This window comes from Plectropomus leopardus, chromosome 16, assembly GCF_008729295.1.
Source record: "Plectropomus leopardus isolate mb chromosome 16, YSFRI_Pleo_2.0, whole genome shotgun sequence".
NCBI classification, from domain to species: domain Eukaryota; kingdom Metazoa; phylum Chordata; class Actinopteri; order Perciformes; family Serranidae; genus Plectropomus; species Plectropomus leopardus.
In genome coordinates, this window is record NC_056478.1 from 7,306,320 (window position 1) to 7,324,974 (window position 18,655).

Genomic DNA, 18,655 nt, shown 5'->3' on the forward strand with positions numbered 1-18,655 from the left:
CTTAGACTGATCTAGTGAACCTTTGGAGGGATCTCGACCCCTAGGTTGGAAAACTTAGGGCCAAACTATTTCACTGTACTATACACTGTAGTTACAACTAAATACACCTCACCACAATGGTAAAACATTACTTATGCTTTGACATAACAGCATTAATAATCTATGAAAAATTTAAAGAATATATTTGTCACAAAGACCAATATTTTACGAATGATTTTTTGTCTAAATGCAGGACTTTTACTTATAATTAAGTATTTAACATTTTGGTACTGTTACGTTAGTGTAGGGTAAAACTACTTCTGTCTGTATCTGGTTTACATATTTTAAGTCACAGGGGAATCATGGAAAAATAAACTGCCTCATCATGTGTATCACACAACAGCACTGAAGGAAGTGTTTGTGAACAAAATGCCTCACTCATGCATCACAGATCATAATGTACTAATAATGTGTTTTGCTTAAAGCTGCAGTTCAGCAGCTGATGTCAGTGCACAAAAATGCCCCTGCAGTGTCCCAGATGAAACCACACGAGTACAGAAGACGGTAACAAGAAGCTTCCAGCAGCTGCCAAGTGTGTGTGCAGGAGCGAGCACCTTGTTAGATAACCGACACGAGTTAATGACTCAAATGAACTTCCTTTCCCCAAAAGCTCGCGTTAATTTACTAAAGTACAGGCTGTCTGTGCAGCTTTGAAGCCGAAGCTGAGGAATGCTGTTGTGGGTTTAAAGTCTTAACCACACATTAAACATCAGTCCGTTTATTTAATCGTGGCATGTTGATGCATTTTTACGAGTCTCTACCTGTTCTTTTTAAAGCTCTTTGTGCCCTCACTTTTTAACCGTGCTGAAGTTTTTTTTTTTCTTTTTTTGAGATTAATATTTATAGGTACCGGCTGTCTGTTTGTGAAGTCAGGCTTCAGGAATTCCCAGTGTGGGGTCCCAGGCCTCTAACCAGACTTAACCTCCCATTCCAGATGAAAGCCCGCTCTGAGAGAGAGACAGTGTTGTTTGGCCCGAGCAGCAGAGCCTTGCCTTCAGACAGCAGGAATGTGGGATGTCTGGAGTGGGGGTCAGGAAGCAAGGAAAGAATGCCAAGTATGTCCATGTTTGTCCAGGGCTGGCTCTCCATTCAGCCCCCAGTGACGTGCTGCGAGGGCCAGGGAGTATAAAGGGAGGTGAGCTCCGCAGTCAGAACTCAGATCAACTTCTCTACCGAAGCTAAACTCTAGCTTTCACCAAGAAAGAAAGAAAGGACAGACTGTGACCGGAGCAGCGGAGAAACGCTACGAGACGAACGAGACAAGAGATCAACTTGATCAGAAAACGGTTTCTCAAGCTCATACTCTGAGACTAAAGGAAGACTTTCTCAACAACACTTAAGGAAAATCTATTTCCACAAGAAAGAAAAGATGTCTGCTGGAATGAAGAAAATGATTGTGCTGCCTTTCCTGTGCATCATGCTCTCGCACATGGTAAGTCAAAAAAGGACAAAAAATACTTTTTACTGCTGTTCGGCTTAAGAGCTCAGTTTTTTAATGCAAAGGCAATGCCTTACATAAGATCTAGATATTGTGCTCCCCATGTGCTGTCGATAATGCACTTTTTGGAGATGATGTTTAACTAAGCGTGTGTTTGTGCTCAGGCTGCAGGTCAGGAGTGCAGCAACCAGTGTTCGTGCCCTTCCACTCCCCCTCAGTGCCCCCCAGGAGTTAGCCTGGTCCTGGACGGCTGCGGCTGCTGCAGGGTGTGCGCCAAGCAGATGGGGGAGCTGTGCACTGAGAAAGACCTCTGCGACCCACACAAAGGTCTCTACTGTGACTTCGGAGCCCCCATTAACAGACGCATCGGGGTGTGCACAGGTGAGCAGCTGAAAATCACTCTTTTTGGAGATCATTAACTGTCTTTTGTATGAACCGAATCATGAGCTTTTCCTCGTCTCTTCACCAACAGCTCGAGAGGGAGCCACTTGTGTGTTCGGAGGCATGATGTACAAAAGTGGGGAGACTTTCCAGAGCAGCTGCAAGTACCAGTGTACCTGTCTGGATGGAGCTGTGGGCTGCGTCCCCCTTTGCTCCATGGACATCAGGCTGCCAAGCCCAGACTGCCCCATGCCGAGACGTGTCAAGGTGCCAGGGAAGTGCTGCGAGGAGTGGGAGTGCGATTCTCCCAACAGACACAGCTTCATGGGCTCAGCTTTGGCCGGTAAGTTATTTTTACACCAATGACACCGTAGTTTCTTTATACAAAGATGTAATCAGAATGGTGTCTCTAATCCGGTGTTTGATCCTGTGTTTACAGCCTACAGAGAGGAAGAGACCTATGGCCCAGATCCCTCCATGATGAGGGAGAACTGCCTGGTTCAGACTACTGAATGGAGCGCCTGCTCAAAGACTTGCGGCCTTGGGATCTCCACCAGGGTCACCAATGATAACCGCGAATGCCGCCTGGAGAAACAGACCCGGTTGTGTATGGTGCGCCCATGCGAGTCCCAGCTGGAGCAAAGCATCAGGGTGAGTTTTTGTTCAACTGCACCACTTTCGTGACCTCTTAAGATAAACTATCATAACTTAGAAAGCCAAAGAATGCTCACTGAAGTTGTTTTTCTTCTGATTTTCCTCCAACAGAAAGGCAAAAAGTGCATCCGTACTCCCAGAGTCTCCAAGCCCATGAAGTTTGAGATCTCCGGCTGCACCACCACCAAGTCCTACAGGCCAAAGTTCTGCGGCGTCTGCCTGGACGGCCGCTGCTGCACCCCCCACAGAACCACCACCCTGCCCATGGAGTTCAAATGCCCCGACGGACAGGTCATGAAGAAGCACATGATGTTCATCAAGTCCTGCGCCTGCCACCACAACTGCCCCGGGGAGAACGACATCTTCGAGTCCATGTATTACAAGAAGATGATGGGAGACATGGCGTGAGCCACTGAATGAACGATCGCAGCTTATGACTTGAAAAACAAACAGAACTCCATCTCATTTTGCAGCTCAGTATATATGTTTTTTTTTTTTATTTGTGTCTCATTGTAAAAGTAGTCCAGACACTCGTGTAAGTGTCTGTGTGTTTTGTACGGCTGGCGCACATCAGCCACATAGACTCAGACTGGGGGTTGCATAGCAGCCCCGAGAGATTCCTGCACTATAACTTCTATTTTTGACAAACCTACTGTCAGGTTGCCGCCCATTCCCCCTAGAAATCCCCTTTACAGACCCGTCCATTTTACTGTATGCATTTTTATACCCTATCTAAACCTTGACGTCCTCCTTAAACGAGGTGTCTAATAACTCCCCCCTCCCTCCAAGCCCAGACCAGACCTGGAAACTCCAAGCAGCTGTAGAAGGAGCACGCAGACCACAGCGGGCCAGTGTTCCCCTGTCCAAACAGGTCTGAATGTGTCCTTGTGTGTGTGTGTGAGCGTGTGTGTGTTTGTGTCTGTTAGCGCAGGCCTGAATGTCGGCCTTGTCTCTGTGTCTACGGTGTTGCTCACAGAGTAGAGGAAAGGTCAGAGTTTCCGCCCAGCATGTGGATGAGAAAGCGAGCAGCGTGCTGAGTTTGAGGTTAGATAAGGAACACAGTGGGCTTCGCCACGGCACTGAGAAGAAAAAAAAAAAGACGTGATGACTATTACTGATTCAGGTCAGAAGGAAGAAGTGTCTATAGGAACAAAGTGTCTATTTTGTACAAAAATAGAAGAAAAGACTGGAAGAATTGTAATTTCATTCCTTTTTTTTGTATTGTTGATGTGTAAATGATGTATATATTTGTACAGTTTAAGTTAATTTAAAAGCCAAATTTGTTCTGTGCTTCAAAAATGTATCAATAGTGTATTTTTTGTTGACAGTATTTTTTACTATTTTATTGAGAAGTGTGACAAAAATGTTACATGTTTCACTTTGTAGCTGGAAATAAAATGTTATATTTTTTTATACAAACATTTGGTGTCTTTAGTTCTGTTTTGGTCCATGAACTATAAGATCTATTATTAACCAGCACCTCAAACTGAGCATATTTAACAAGCATGGGACTCACATGTTAGTCATCTCCATAACTTAACTTGTTTATATTAAACTTTTGTCATCCAATAGAGTACAAGCAGTAATTAGTAAATATTAGAAATATCACTCTAAAAGAACCAGAGAGCAGGAAATCAACCATGTTTAGTCACTACAAGCCTGCAGCTAAGGTTAATAAAATAAGCCAATAAGAAGGAAGTTGTCTTTGTAATAGGCTAAAGAATAAAGATTGATTAATTTCATCCCCACCACAGGAGTCACATATGTTGGTTTGTTCTTGCACTTTCCACTCAGGGTTATGTAACATCATTTACTGTAATGCCTTCCTTATTAAACAAAGAAGCTTAAAAAATGTATGAGCAAACAACATAAATAATGCACACAACTGGTGGGTGTTTACTTAATTGCTCCCTATTCATTTTTTAGCTGAGCTGAAAAAAGGATATTTTAAATGTATATTATGCATTGCTGCAAAGCATTTTATATAAGTTTTACATAAGACAAGATGGAAATAAATTATGGAAGCCCATTTCCGCCTATGTGAGGAAAATAGATCCTGTGAGTCATATGATAAGAAACGTTCCTGAAAAAAGAATCTCAAAAAAATGAGAAACATTCTCCAAATAATGACTTAGTTTCTAAAAATAGTTTTTTAATATCTCAAAATTATGAGAAAAGATATAATGTCATTGTTTTTTAGACACTAGCTCATCATTCTGTCATGATTTTGAGATTAGTAAGTCATTATTTTAAAAAAGGTTTTTCATTATTGTGAGACACTAACTCATTATTTCAATAAAGTTTCTCATTACTATGACTTACAGGAACTTCTTTCATCACAGCGGCAAAAATGGGCCTCCAAATGAATAAACCAAGGTTCAAAAGAACAAAAAAAAAAAGAAAATGTCCCAAAGTGACTACAGTGGTCTTTTGAATCTCCCCTGCTGAAGGCACTCCCCTCTGGAAAAGCCGACTGAGGCGGTCTAATGTCGCCATCTGGTGCCCTTTTTATTTTGTTTGTCATGAACATTTTGTTTTGGAGGCCATCCTCATAAATCCAACGAGAAGGAGAACTTCACAGCCTTAATGAACCTTTATCCTGATCTACAGTTCTAATAGTAGGTCAAACGGTGTAATGGTTTGCTGCAGAAAGATCTAAATATGATTCATGTAACAACTATTGTTGGTATTCTGTACTTGTGTGGTTACATCTGAGACACTGTAGGGGCATTTTTGTGCACTGACATCAGTAGCTGTTGTGTCCAATTATCCAGCAATAAACTATAACATGAAACATGACTGTGATATTGATTTTTCTCAACTTTAAATTTAAATCAACCATTTTTATGTCGTGTCAAATTCTCTGATGGATTTGTTATTCAAAATCACCTTCAAGAAGTTGTGATTTTTAGGAAGTCTTAGCTTACCATGCATTTTTCTCTTGGTATTCAGGTTTTTAAAGGGATAGTTCAGTTTGTTTTTTTAATGTTTTTGTAAAAATACCTATTCATAGTCAGTGTATTAGATAAAGTCTGTGGATATGACCCCAGCTTAAAGAAGCAGCTGGAGTTTGGACATGCAAGTTGAGCAATGTACTGCTGTGGACGAGGTCAGCAGCAAAACTACTCTAGCCACCTAAAAATCTTTTTTTTAAAAAATTGTTTGTTGCACAATAACACAAACCAACTGATCGAGGCAGCGGTGGATCAGCAGCATGTGTTCATCAATGTTCAATCAATTTGTCAGTGGACTCTGGCTTGATGCATGTGATGAGGAAAACATTATAAATATTGCAGATGTTTGAGCCAGTATCAGTTTTTGTTTTTGGTAGCTAAAATATATTTTGCTGCTACTTACATGCACAGCAGTACATTGTTCAGCGCCTGTGTCAAACTCCTGCCTGCTTCTCCAAACTGGGGGCGACCAGCTGTATGTAACACACTGACTGTGGATAAAACATCATACAACCCACTTCAAAAGATCCAAACTACTCCTTGAAGACCGGTAGTGGAGAGCACATACTGTGCATAGACACGGATCTTGTTAACAGTTTCAGTTTTCAGCTGCCAGAGGAAACAGAACTTCTTTTGCATTTTCAGTCTCTCCTCTACCCACGCTCTACTCTTACTTCCTTTCAATCCTATTTTTTAACTTCTGCTCAACACCTCACTGTCCAAATACAAATACTGCTAATACCGCACTGCATGATTCACTATGGCTCATTTTTCCTAATAGTAGCAGCCAATGAATCATGCAATGTTGATGCCAGAACTAAGGGTTAAAGTGTATTGTCTTGCATATACTGTAAAAACAGCTTGTGTGTCAGAGGGATGATTCATGTTCTCGGCTTCTTCGCCCACAAACACAAACCAAGACTCCAGACTACAATATGAATCAATGTCTCTTTACAGTGAGAAGACAGGTACAGTGAGGGCTATGAGAGTAAAAATATAAACAACATATAAATATTTTATACAGTATTGAATGATTTTTAACTCTGGTAATTCACCTGATTTACTAATATTTCATTATTGTGATAAAAGTGATGCAAAAAAACCCCAACAACCATCAATTGTAGCAGTTAAATAGTCCATTAAGATGCCTACACGGTTGTAAATTTGTTAGTATGCTGAGTTTATTGCATTAATTCTCTTATGCAAATATTCATTTAATTTTGGATGAATTAAAAGGATTTACCAAAACAGAGATCTCCAGTTAAACTTTTTAATTTATTGGTTTTCTTACATAAATTAATTATAGTTCATTAATCTGCTAAAAATGTTCACTTATTGCCTTGGCTTGATTCGAGTCAACTATCTATAATAAGTAAGCATCTACGTCTTCCTCTCCATAAGTAAGTAAGCATCCCAGAAAGAGCTTTGTACATGTTTACATGCCGTTACTGTACAACCTCGCTTCGCTGTAACTGCATCTGCCCTTCACATGAATTAATCTGCAGTAAAATAATTTGAAAAGCAGGCGTTTTGCAGAAAAAGAGAGAGAGATGATTGTCAGAGAGAATGAAGGAAAACAAGCTGTCACCCTTCACTGACAGAGAGTTTTCCTTTAGGAGCCTTGCTGTCTGTTCTGAATATTATATGTTTTTAGTATGCATGTCTAGCTGCAGTGTGCATCTACTGTATGCTAATCTACGTGAGGGACAAGATGTCACAAGGGAGGCTGCAGCAGTGTGGCGCAAGTCCTCCGGAAAAAATAGCAAAAGATAAAATCTTGTCACATATTCAAATGCTCTAACTGTGGAAACCAGGCAGCTGGTAAAGCGGAGGAGGACGAGGAGGCAGAGGAGGTTGCGGTGTCAATTTTTTTTTTTTCTTTTTTAACCAATCTCTCTCTCTCCCTCTCTCTCTCAGCCTCGCCGCATCTCGTGGAGTTTCTGGGCAACGTTTTCAAGCTCTGACTCGATGGCTGCCAGGCTTTCAATCTCTGGCTCCTGAAAATATAATGAGAAAACAGCAAATGGGGAAAAATACTCACAAATAATGACATATGTATGTGCTCTAAAAATATCTGGACACATGCAGCTATCATGCATTAATGTTTGGCCGTTAGCGAGGCCCCATTATGACCAGAATTGCCTAATTTAGCCTCATTGTTAGGACAAATATGTAACAGTTTCAGGCCATTCAGACCAGCACCGTCTAAATGGTACAATGTGTTACCAAGCAGCAGCTGCACAATTTTCTATCTTTATGGGATTCAAGCTGTCAGTTTTTGTGCTTGAGTTAATAAATACCACAATTCGGCACAACAAGAAGTAGGCCTACAAGTTAAGTTTGTTGTATGGAAAATAAAATAGTTTCATACATTATTTAAGGGAACAGTATAAAAACTTGGGAAATGCATTTGTACATTCATGCAATAACTTGGCGAGAGTTAGAGGAGAAAATAGACACCACTCTCTTATCTTTATGCTAACTATGATGCTTAAAGCCAGCAGCTAATTGGTTTAGTACAATGTAAAGGCTGAAAGCGGGGAAAAAGCTACCCTGTCTCTGTCCAAAATCCCCCTACCACTGCAGCAAAAGCTAACTTATTAACATTCTATTTGTAGTTTGTTTAATGGATACAAAATATGAATTGAAAGTACAACATTTCGCAGTTTTATGAGAGGCTGTGTGCAAGACAATTTCCTTGCTTCATATTTGGCGTACAGACATAAAAGTGTCATTTTTCCCATCTAACTGTGATTAAAGTCGTTTCCCCAATGCAGTACTATTCTCACAAAGTGACAACACTTGTTGGGAGATAAAGGGATGAAAATCTCACCTCTGACTTCCGGCTGCCGCTCCCCTCTTCCTCCAATCCCCTCCTCTCCTCGGGCCCCCTTCTAGCGATCATCTGCAGCTCCTTCTCCTCCGGACTCCTCTGCGTATTTCTCTTCTTCTTCTCTTCTTCCTCAGTGTCCTCTTTTGAATGATGTGGCACTTCATGCTGACTGCTGAGTTGCTGCGTCGCTTTCTTCTTTATTGGCAGCACCTTTCCCCTCTTGGTCCAATGCTTTGGGCTCTCCCTACTCTCTCTCTTTATCTCCCCTTCATCCTCCTCTTCCTCCTCTTCCTCCTGTGCGTCTTTTGGCTTAGGCCTGTGTGAGAAAAATGGACTTCTCTTGTCTTTGTCCCCATCATCTTCTCTGTCAAACTTCTTCTCTTTTGATTTGTGTCTGGGTTCAGCACCTGGGAGTGTGAAAAATAAAGAAAAAAGAATGAGATTTGTCCTGTTTTCTTACTGAAACACCTCGACCAGACCACCGTCAGAATAATCTCCACCATCAGCAAGTTTCCACTTCTTGTAATGAAATATTTCTTGCCAGCTGGCAGCTCTGCCCCTGTGCTGCTAGCTGTGCTTTATGGGAATTAACAGCATGGCTGGAGCTATCGGATGACTTGGCGGAGGGTCTCTTTTATACAAAAGGTATTTCATTGTATTTTGCCATTTTAGCGCAGAAAAAAATAATTTCTCTGCTAATCTGTTGAAATGTGTGGAGATAAGATCAAATCTTGATTGCAGTCTTGATCTAAGGATGGAGATTACGGTGAATGACTCCAGCTGTAACCGTGCACACCAGCTCATTTGAATTCTAGGACATGGAGACTTTTAATCATTTCTGTTGCTGCGCTGTCAGTATGCCAGCCATGTTGGCCGCGCTCCCCTGTCGGGGGGCTGATTTCATCATGTAGATGGAAGCACTTCCATCAATCAACCAGTCCTGTGGTGGCAGGCGGTTTCATCTGAAAAGCAATGCACTCTCCCAATCTTAAAGGGACAGTTCAACCCGAATTGTGGAGATATCAGTGTAGAGATGTCTGCCTTCTCTCTGATATAATGGAACTAGACGGCACTTGTCCTTTGGAGCTCAAAGCGGCAGAAAAATATAGTTGAAAAACTCAACAACAAAGTCTCTTTCCAGAAATCATGACCCCAGTTACTCAAAATAATCCACAAACCTTGTTGTTAGCAGTTTCATGTGGGAAATATTTTCTATCTACCAAATTACACCCAAAAACTGTATTGGCATGCGGAAGGAAGTGTGCATCTACTGCTTGCTCACCCAGCACCACTGCTGAGCCTGCTAACGTGCTCAGCCAAGTAATATGATTCATAATAATAATAATTAACTTATTTGGTATGGCATCTTTTATATAAGTAGAATTCAAAAAGTGTTAAAAAAAAAAAAAAAAAAAAAAACCAAACCAAACCAAACCAGTTTTTTCAGTTGAAAAGCAATATGTATGGATAGTCATGTTGTTGATTGATTAAGGTCCAACTCTTGACATTTGAGTATAAAGTATTAAAATTCTACATGTCGCTACCCCATAACTGTTGCTGCCCCGTAACTGTCCTCTCACCAGCCGACTACTTTGTAAGGGGGGTATGGAGGTGCTGTGGATCGAGAGGGGGCACGATTGGGTGACTGGGCATTTCTCAATCCCCCTCCCAGCCCAGCCCATTTTTGAGACATATTTAACATTTCTTTAACAGTGGCAGGATATTGATTACATTTACTTCTACCATTTTTTTACCAATTCACTACATGGAATTGGAAGCATATATAAAGCAAATAATAAAGGACCTAAGACGGAGCCCTGAGGTACACCACAGGATAAAGCAGCAGTATCAGACCGGGAGGAACCAAGTGAAACAGAGAAACTCCCATTGGAAACTTAAGAGTAAAAAGCAATCCAGGTCACTCCCACAGAGGCCCACAGACTGTCTTAGCCTTTCAGTCATGACTCTGATATCTACAGCATCAAAAGCTGAGATCAAGCAGCACTAAAAAATCTGTTTCAGTCGCGCGTTGAAATGAGCACGAGCCTCTTGTCCTTGTTCCTTCTGTACTGTGATACAGTTGCAATTTGTAGTCAAAGGAAATAGTTCCTTCATGAAACTGCTCACAATAAAGTCTGTGTATTATGTTAAGTAACGGGGTCATGTTTTCCAGAAAGATATATTGCTGTTGAGTTTTTTAATGTATTTTTTTGGTGTTTTAAGCACCACAAGCCTAGTGCTGTTATATTAGAGGGAAGGAAGACATCTCTATGGACAATGTTTCAACACTCAACATCTCACATCAAAAATATTTGGATCAATAGTATTACAAGTAAGGGGAAAAATGTTTTTATTATTTTGGGGGTCAACTGTCCCTTTAAGATTTTGCTATTTGAATTTGCTTGGATATAATTCAGGCTATTTCTTAAAATGTCAAGTTTTAAATCGGAGTATGCATGTCTCCTGTCATCTTTTTGTTTTTTGTTTTCTCTTTTTGTATTTTCTTTAAATGTCATGAAGATGAACTACATATTAAATACAGGCACACATAAAAAAATAACTAACCCTTCTTATCCTTGATCATATGTTCCTCTTCTGATTTTGCTCTCTTCTGTCCATACCCTTCGTCCTCTTCCTCTCTCTTTTCAGCCTCGCCCTTCCTCCACTCATCCACAGACTCAGAGGCATGACTTCCTGGGATCTCATCATTTTCCCTCTTCACTTGCACCTCGTCAACAATGTCACTGTCCTCCTGTGACTCTCCGTCTCCCAGGCTCTCATCTTTTTCCCCCTCTCCGTCTCTGTTTCCTGTCCTTCTCTTTGGGGACAGGATGGATCGTTCACCAGGGCCTCCTAAAGCCTCCAACATGGATCGATCTGTAAACAGGGAGGGGCAGGGATTTAATTTACTAGAGGACATTGATTTTCCCGTGATGTTCAAAGTGCTTACACAAAAGCACAACAGTTTAGTGTGGGGGTAATTTTGTGTCGTAACTGTCAAATTTGTGTGCTTTTGCTTAATAGGCCAGGTCAGTGTGTCAGGGTTTGCATGACAATAATAAAATCATGCATCACATGATGCTTAAATGAGTCGGACTTTGTAATTTTTCACTAAATCCCCTTAAGGATAACTCATTGACCATATTTTTCTGCTTTTACTTATTCAAAATTTAACAGGACGGTGGTGCTAATATTACAACTGAGACATTTAACTGGTTATCCAATTAATTTATAGAATTTTATGTCAATTTTTAAAATCAAATGTTTGATGGTTACAGCTGCTAAAATGTAAATGTTTAACATTTAACTCTGTTTTGAATCGTTATTAGTGACAACACATAAAGACCCCATCTTAGGCTCTGGGAAATTTTAATGGCCCCCTTTTTTCCACACACATCTTCAATATTTTAAAAGAACACTATTGATTTCTTGAGAAAGTAATCAGATTAATATACAATAGAAATCACTGTTAGTTGCACCCTAACTCATAATAGCAGGCAAAGCTATTATTACTGTTTGGATTTATGTGAATGCCCACATAAGGCAACATCCTTTCAAAACAAAGCATTTACCACCATGCTGAAGAGTTGCTTTGTAGCTTTCTGCACATCAAATAAATTTAAAAATTTAGAGCTGTAGCCAGCTGCGACGACACAACAGGCAGCAATATGCGTCCACTAAAAGTGTTTGTTTTTGCCATTAACAGGCTCATATTTTTGTTATAAATGTCTGACAAGACTATATAATATTACTCTCTGTATGACAAGATTGCTAAAAGAATCCATGCAGATATAGACCTTTTTGTTAAAGGGTAAGATCATTTTTGTTTAACCAGAAACAGCCCCAAAATTGCTCAATCATCAAACCCACCAGTCCATTCAAATAATTAGAATTTTATCATTTAATTAAGTAATTAATTATATGTGTGTATGCATATGTATGTTTGTGTATATGCACATGTGTTATGTAGGTGTAAGTGTGCTCTATGTACGTAAGGATATCGATATGTGTGTTTGTGTGTATGTGTATGTATGTGTGTGTGTGTGTGTGTGTGTGTGTGTGTGTGTGTGTGTGTGTGTGCGCGCGTGCGTGCGTGCGTGCGTGCGTGCATCACAAAAAAGTAACTTAATCATTGTAAAAAATGCTTTATTCAAAGTCAACAGATAAAAAAGAAAACTTGCGAAAGCCACCTTGGTTTGTTTTTCCACCATTCCAACAATCACCAACTCTAATTTGGTTGAATTAAACCCTTAATTCACTCGGTTGGATGTGAAAATATGCAGCTTCTTTACACACTAAAATTGCTGTCTATTTAAAAGGAGTCTGGTGGGTTTGGTGATACCGATTTCAGGGCTGTTTCTGGTAAAACATAAAGGATCTTACTTTTTTTTTTTTTTTTCACAAAAAGTCTATCTCTTTAGGAGATCCTTCCCATAATGCTGTCAGACTCTTAAAATAATCTGAGCATGTCAGTGGCAAAAATAAGCACTTTTACTTTAATGCTCTCTTTTAGAGCACATACAGAGGGATGGTAAACCTTATTTGGCAGATTTTTTTGTCAGTATGCTGTGCTTGTTCTTGCATTGCTACTCGTCCACTGTGTGCTTTACAGGGAGTCTGGCACTGACTTCTAAAAGCCAGGTGTGCTGTCAGGTGGAAGGACCTCGTGTGCATCCACAGAGAGCATCAGCAGAGTTTAATTTCACCTCAGCACATCTCCTCTGTTTGTCAGCTATGTTTGCTGACATCTTACGATGAGAAGTAATGGAAGTGATACATCATTTTGACAGCCGGCGCATTTTAAAATCTCGATTAGAAATATTCCTGAGAATGGAAGCGACTGATCTGTGATAAGAAATAAACAGCATGACAGTTCAGAAAGGTACAAATCTGAGGGTCTTACCAGCAATATCATCCGAGGTCAGTCGAGGAGTTTGTGTCGTTGATTCAGGTGCACCAGCATCTCTCTGCAGCTGAACTCGCTCCTGACCACCTAAAATTGGACTGAGTTAGTCAAGCTTTCTCTTGATGCCATATCTTGACTTCATATGGAAGTGACTCACCTTGAACAGCAATCTCCTGCAGCTCCTTCAGAAAGTTGTGATGGCGAAGGATAGAAACAAGCCTGTCATCTGCGTAACACATATAAAGATAGAAACACATATTGAAACGCAGGCAGATGAGTAGTTAATCCTTTGAAATTCGAGCAAATTGGCTTGATTTCTTTTAAAAACATGGAAAAAAGGATGATGAGCAACTAAAGAAATCACCCAAAAAACAGAAAAAAGTAAAAAAGAACAAAAAAATCCTTAAAAATTAGAAGAAAATAAATTAAGATAAAAAATAAATTAAGAAAAAGTTAATAAATAAATAAATAAATAAATAAATAAGGAAATGACCTGAAAAAATAAACAAAAAATGTAAAAAGTACACACAATTTACCTCAAAATTAAACAAAAAAAGATTTTTAAAAAATCAAACATGACCTCAGTTCTGTAACAATAATAGATAAAGTGTTTTGGACAAGTGTCTCTATCTGTAAAAATATATATTTTCCATAGCTACTGATTTCTTGTAATTTATGGAAAAGTTCTTGTTAAATTGCTCATTGCCTTTTTTTCCCCCTATGTTTTCAAAAGAAAGCAAGCCAATTTGCCCAGATTTTGAGGGTTTAGATACAAGAAAAGTGAGGTTAATTCAGGTTTTCAAAAGGGTTAAATACCTCACTCAGGAAAGAAAAGAACAAACAGGAGGTAAAACACAGGTATAAGTCTTTCCCCTTCACTTTTTCACAGGACTCAGCAATTTCACTTCAGTGGTTCGTCAGAGTTAATTGCCCTGAAATTTACTGCTTTCAAAGCAAGAGCACAATTAATCATTTGGCCCACAGAGACTCTCCGAGTGAATTGCAGCAGCAGTGAGCGGCCGGACTTTCTGCTGACCCACAAGCGCCACTGCATACTGTACGCAGCCAGCACAAAGAGACGACCACTGTACAGCGCTCTGATTTCACTCTGTGATCTTTCTTTTTTCTCTCTCCCTGACTCTGACTCCCTTTTCCTCCCCCTCTCCTCTCCCTCCCTCCCTCTGGTGGTGTTTAGTTTCCCGCTCTCAGTACTCGGTGAGTAACGCTCTGATTGATTTTTGTACAAGGAGGACAGCTTCAAGGTAATACACCGGCTATGTAACCAAATTGTCTTTACTCAGTGCTAGTGACCCCGCCGGGTTTTTACCCAGAAGCCATTGCATCAATCCATTAACCTCTTTTTATAGTGCTCTCGATAAAAAGGAGGGGTCTTATTGGTTCTCCCAGAGAGGCGGCGGTGCTCCACTAAGAGCTTTAGGAAAGGTTCTCATTTATGGGATGGTGTTGATATTAATGATGAATATGGTCAGTATATAAATATATAGACCAATTTTTTATTTTTTTTTAGATCTGTTGAGGTAGCTTTAAAAAAGTCTTGACCAAATACAAAATCCTTGCAGGGTGCAGAATTTTAAAAAGAATTCATATTACATAATCAACAATCATTGTACTTCCTATATACACTCTAAGATTAAACTTTACAAAGGATCTGAATATAAAACAGTAACCTGAAACATTGTCCTCCCTCAAATATGCAGATACTTCACCGTATTTCAGTAGTTAATTTAAGATGTTGCGGACATTAAAGAGATAAATCACTCTAAAATGATATTTTTTTCCTCTTACTTTAGTGCCATTTATCAGTCTAGATTGTTTTGGTGCGAGCTGCAGAGTGTTGGAGATACCCTCCGTAGAGTTGTCTGCCTTTTCTCAAATATAATGGTACTAGATGGCACTCAGCTTGTGGTGCTCAAAGCATCAATAAATACATTTGAAAAGTTCAACAGCAATGTCTCTCTCCAGAAATCATGACCCGGTGACTCAAGATAATTCACAGACCTTGTTGTGAGCAGCTTCTTCTTCATGTGTAGATGCACTCTTCCTTCTGCGCAGTGATACGGTTGGTGGATGCAGTTTGGTTGAAAGAAAATAGTTCCTACATGAAACTGCTCACAACAAGGTCTGTGCATTATTTTGAGTAACCGGGTCATGATTTCTGGAAAGACACATTGCAGTGTACTGATTATTAAGAATGCTGTGATATGAGACTTAATATTGGCTGGAATTTTGGTTATCTCATCATTGTGATATACCTTGGATGTTGTCTTTTCTGGGTCTCATTGTGATACAATTTTGTATTGAACCGTTTTAGGTGAGTCCCATGACCAAAAATGGCCAAAAACACTCAACATTTAGAAAACCATGTCACCTTTCTCGTCCATGTAAAAATAAACATTATTTAAATAAACTTTGAAAAATTATATATGTGAAGGTATTAATATTCCCAAAATTACATTAACATTACGGGAATTATGGCATTTGATCAAAAAATACTGCAAGACTACATTTTATCGGTCGTCTTTTGGGTGGGGCTCACCTGTCTTCAGTGTGACCAAACACTCCTGACTGACAGGCATGGGGTGGGGCCACGAGAGCACATCTGCCAACGTCTCCACAATGCATTTCATCACCTGCAGACACACACAGCGCAAACATCACTGATATGATCACAGCATCAAAGAAGTTCATTGTTTTAATTGTCAGCTCTGGTAGGAGGCTACTACAATCAGGCTGAGCGATGTTCTGATAAAAACACTCTTCCACTTTTCACTTGGTATGAGGGAATAAATTTACACAGCAGTTTTATAAATTAAAATTCATCTGCTGCTCTCTGAATGCAGCTTTTGTGCTAACTCACCCACTAATTCAAAGATGTGAAACTCTCAGATGAGAGATCAAAATCATTTCAGCTCATATTGTGCTTTCAATGTCAAGCCAATCCCACATGCCTGATGATTTGTCCACTCTTTTTTTCTCTTTTCTAGCTGCCAGATCTTTGAATGATACCCAGTCTAATATCACAACTCCAATTTCTCTTTCACACATTGACCACATATCATCTCTGCAAACCCTATTCTAGAAACTACCCCTCCTTCTCTCTCTCCGTCTCATCAAGATGAGAAATCAAAGAAAGAAAGAAAGAAAGAAAGAAAGAAAGGTAAAAAAAAAAAAACAAAACAAAACAAAACAAAATAACAAGAAACAAGAAATCCCCCACACACCCCTCAAAAAAACCAAAAAAAAAAAAAAACCTGAAAATTGGAGAAAAAAAAGATTTTTTTTGTAACTTAATTTTAAATATGTAATTAAAATAATTCGAAGATAGTTTCTGGACATTTGTGCTTTTTTAAATAAAAAAATCTGGTCTTTTTTTTTCAAAATTTATTGATTTCTTGCAGTCTGTGTGACATTTCTTGCCAGATTGCTCGCTGCCGTTACCCTCCATGTTTTAGTTTGCAAAAGGTGTCTGAATGCTGCACAAGAAAAAGTGATGTCGATCCAGGTCTCAAAGGGTTAAGTGAGTTAAAAATGATTAGATTAAGTATTTCTAATAAATGCTTGCCTATGAAATGTTGCAAAAGGAGGACTCTAATGGTTTACATGCAATAGTAGTCATATTAGTGCAAAGTACATCGCAAAGTCTGCTAAAAAAAAATCACAAAATCTTTACCTTTACGTCCTCATTCTCCAGCTGACTTGAAGTCACTGGCAATGACAGAACTGCAGGAAAAAAAGAAAGAAAAGATGAATTACTGTGATTATTCTGATATTCCCTAAAGCTCTAATGTTATTCTCCCTGTTACTAAAACACAGTGTCGGTAACAGGGGACTAAATGTGCCAAAGGTGCAGGTGAATCACTCCATCTTCCGCCGCAATTAAACGCGGTGTGTGTCGCTGTCCTTGGTGCTGAACCCGCCAGCTCTTAATGCAGCTTTTTCTCTCAACAAACTGTGTCTATCTACAGCATGATGTCACTCAACTTCAGCGAGCACGTCCTTACCGCAGCTGGACAGAAATGTCAAAACGAACAGTCCTCTCCCGATCATGTTTGGAAACGAGGCGCATTAAGCTCTCCAGGAATAGAAAAATAGCGCAGCTTGTACCTAAAGGTGTGATTTTTTTTACTCCTTTGAGGACAGTCGGTGGGTTTACGGACGCATCCTGAACTAAACTTGGACGCCTTTCGGTATTTCTGGAGAGCTAAATTTCCCGCAGCGGGAGCAGCAACGGTGACCCGGCAGCCTCCGTCCTCTCCGGTCTCTCCACCGACACCTCGCCGCAACAGCGCCCGCTTTTATAGGACGGTGGGGGCAAAAAAGGAAGTGACATCATCATGCACGGGGCAAACTATTGCTATTGTACCTGATCATACCTCGCTGGTTGTCAGGGCGTGGACAGGTTTACCTCATAGCTGAGGAAGTACGCTGTAAAATCTGGCAAGCTGATCTTACTTAAAATAATCTTGGAAACCGATGGCTTAAAAAAGAGAAGTAAATACAACTACTGATCTTATTTTGTGTTTATTTTGTATTTAATTGTCAAGTCTACTCCCAAATATAGCCGGTTTTACTTTGTGAAGTTGCTGTAACTTAAAAATGACAAGTGGAATTATCTTGTTCTTTCTAACTGTTAGCAACTTCAGTAAATCAAGTTAGTCTGACTTCACTTGATCATCAAAAGGAGGATTTTTAATATTAGGAGATGTGTGAGTTCTGTTTTGTTAACATGTTTAAATGCAAAAATGCCTGACCAGTTTGCCATCAGCAGAATGTTTTTCCTTTGGATTCGGGGAGGGGCATACAACCTGCAGTGGCTTTATTTTGTATTTATTTTATCACTGATTTTTAAAGAAAAGATGCAAGTTTGTAAGGCATTTTTTTTTAATGCAAAATTACACCATTTATCATACATCTTAAAATTTGACAAGTTGACTTAAAAGTTGTTGCAACTTTAAAATGGCAAGTTTAACTAAATTAATCTTTCAAAGTTTTAGCAACTTGAGTAAATTTCAGTAAATCTGTATTGTACTGGTTGCAAAACATTCAGTCATATTTGTATTTTCTCAAACATGTTAACATAACAGAGCTCACGGTTCTTCTACCTTCATCATTAGCAAAATCCTCTTTTTGATGTCAAACTAACTAGACACAAAAAGAACAGAAAATGAAAATACTACAAATAGGACATCAACATAAAGAGAAATTAAATAGAAATACTCACCCTTTGAGTCAGATCCATCCCTCGATCCTCCACAGCTCCAAACTTTTGTCCAAATATGGTCACTTCTGGCTCCAAAAATCCAAGATGGCAACGGTCAAAATGCAAAAATCGCGGCTTCAAAATGGGAGTCCACAGACCAACGGGAGACATCACGGCAGCTACGTCTATTATTTACGCGGTCTACAATGCCATTAAATTAGAACCAAAA

The 18,655-nt window shown here is 39.6% G+C and overlaps 2 protein-coding genes across 2 annotated transcripts; one reads left to right on the forward strand and one right to left on the reverse strand.

The window, feature by feature from the left end:
- Positions 1–1,197: 1,197 nt before the first annotated feature.
- ccn2a (cellular communication network factor 2a) lies at positions 1,198–3,825 on the forward strand. Its single transcript, XM_042503350.1, has 5 exons — positions 1,198–1,471; positions 1,642–1,858; positions 1,950–2,201; positions 2,298–2,509; positions 2,624–3,825. The coding sequence occupies exons 1-5, from the start codon at positions 1,409–1,411 to the stop codon at positions 2,918–2,920; spliced, it is 1,041 nt and encodes a 346-aa protein (XP_042359284.1). The 5' UTR covers positions 1,198–1,408; the 3' UTR covers positions 2,921–3,825.
- A 2,798-nt stretch (positions 3,826–6,623) lies between these two features.
- On the reverse strand, positions 6,624–17,503 carry chga (chromogranin A). Its single transcript, XM_042503349.1, has 8 exons — positions 17,228–17,503; positions 16,897–16,946; positions 15,763–15,856; positions 13,363–13,431; positions 13,203–13,292; positions 10,865–11,176; positions 8,300–8,706; positions 6,624–7,463 (listed from the first exon to the last, which is right to left on the reverse strand). Exons 1-8 carry the CDS (start codon positions 17,271–17,273, stop codon positions 7,380–7,382), a joined length of 1,152 nt encoding a protein of 383 aa, XP_042359283.1. The 5' UTR covers positions 17,274–17,503; the 3' UTR covers positions 6,624–7,379.
- Between the last annotated feature and the right edge of the window lie 1,152 nt (positions 17,504–18,655).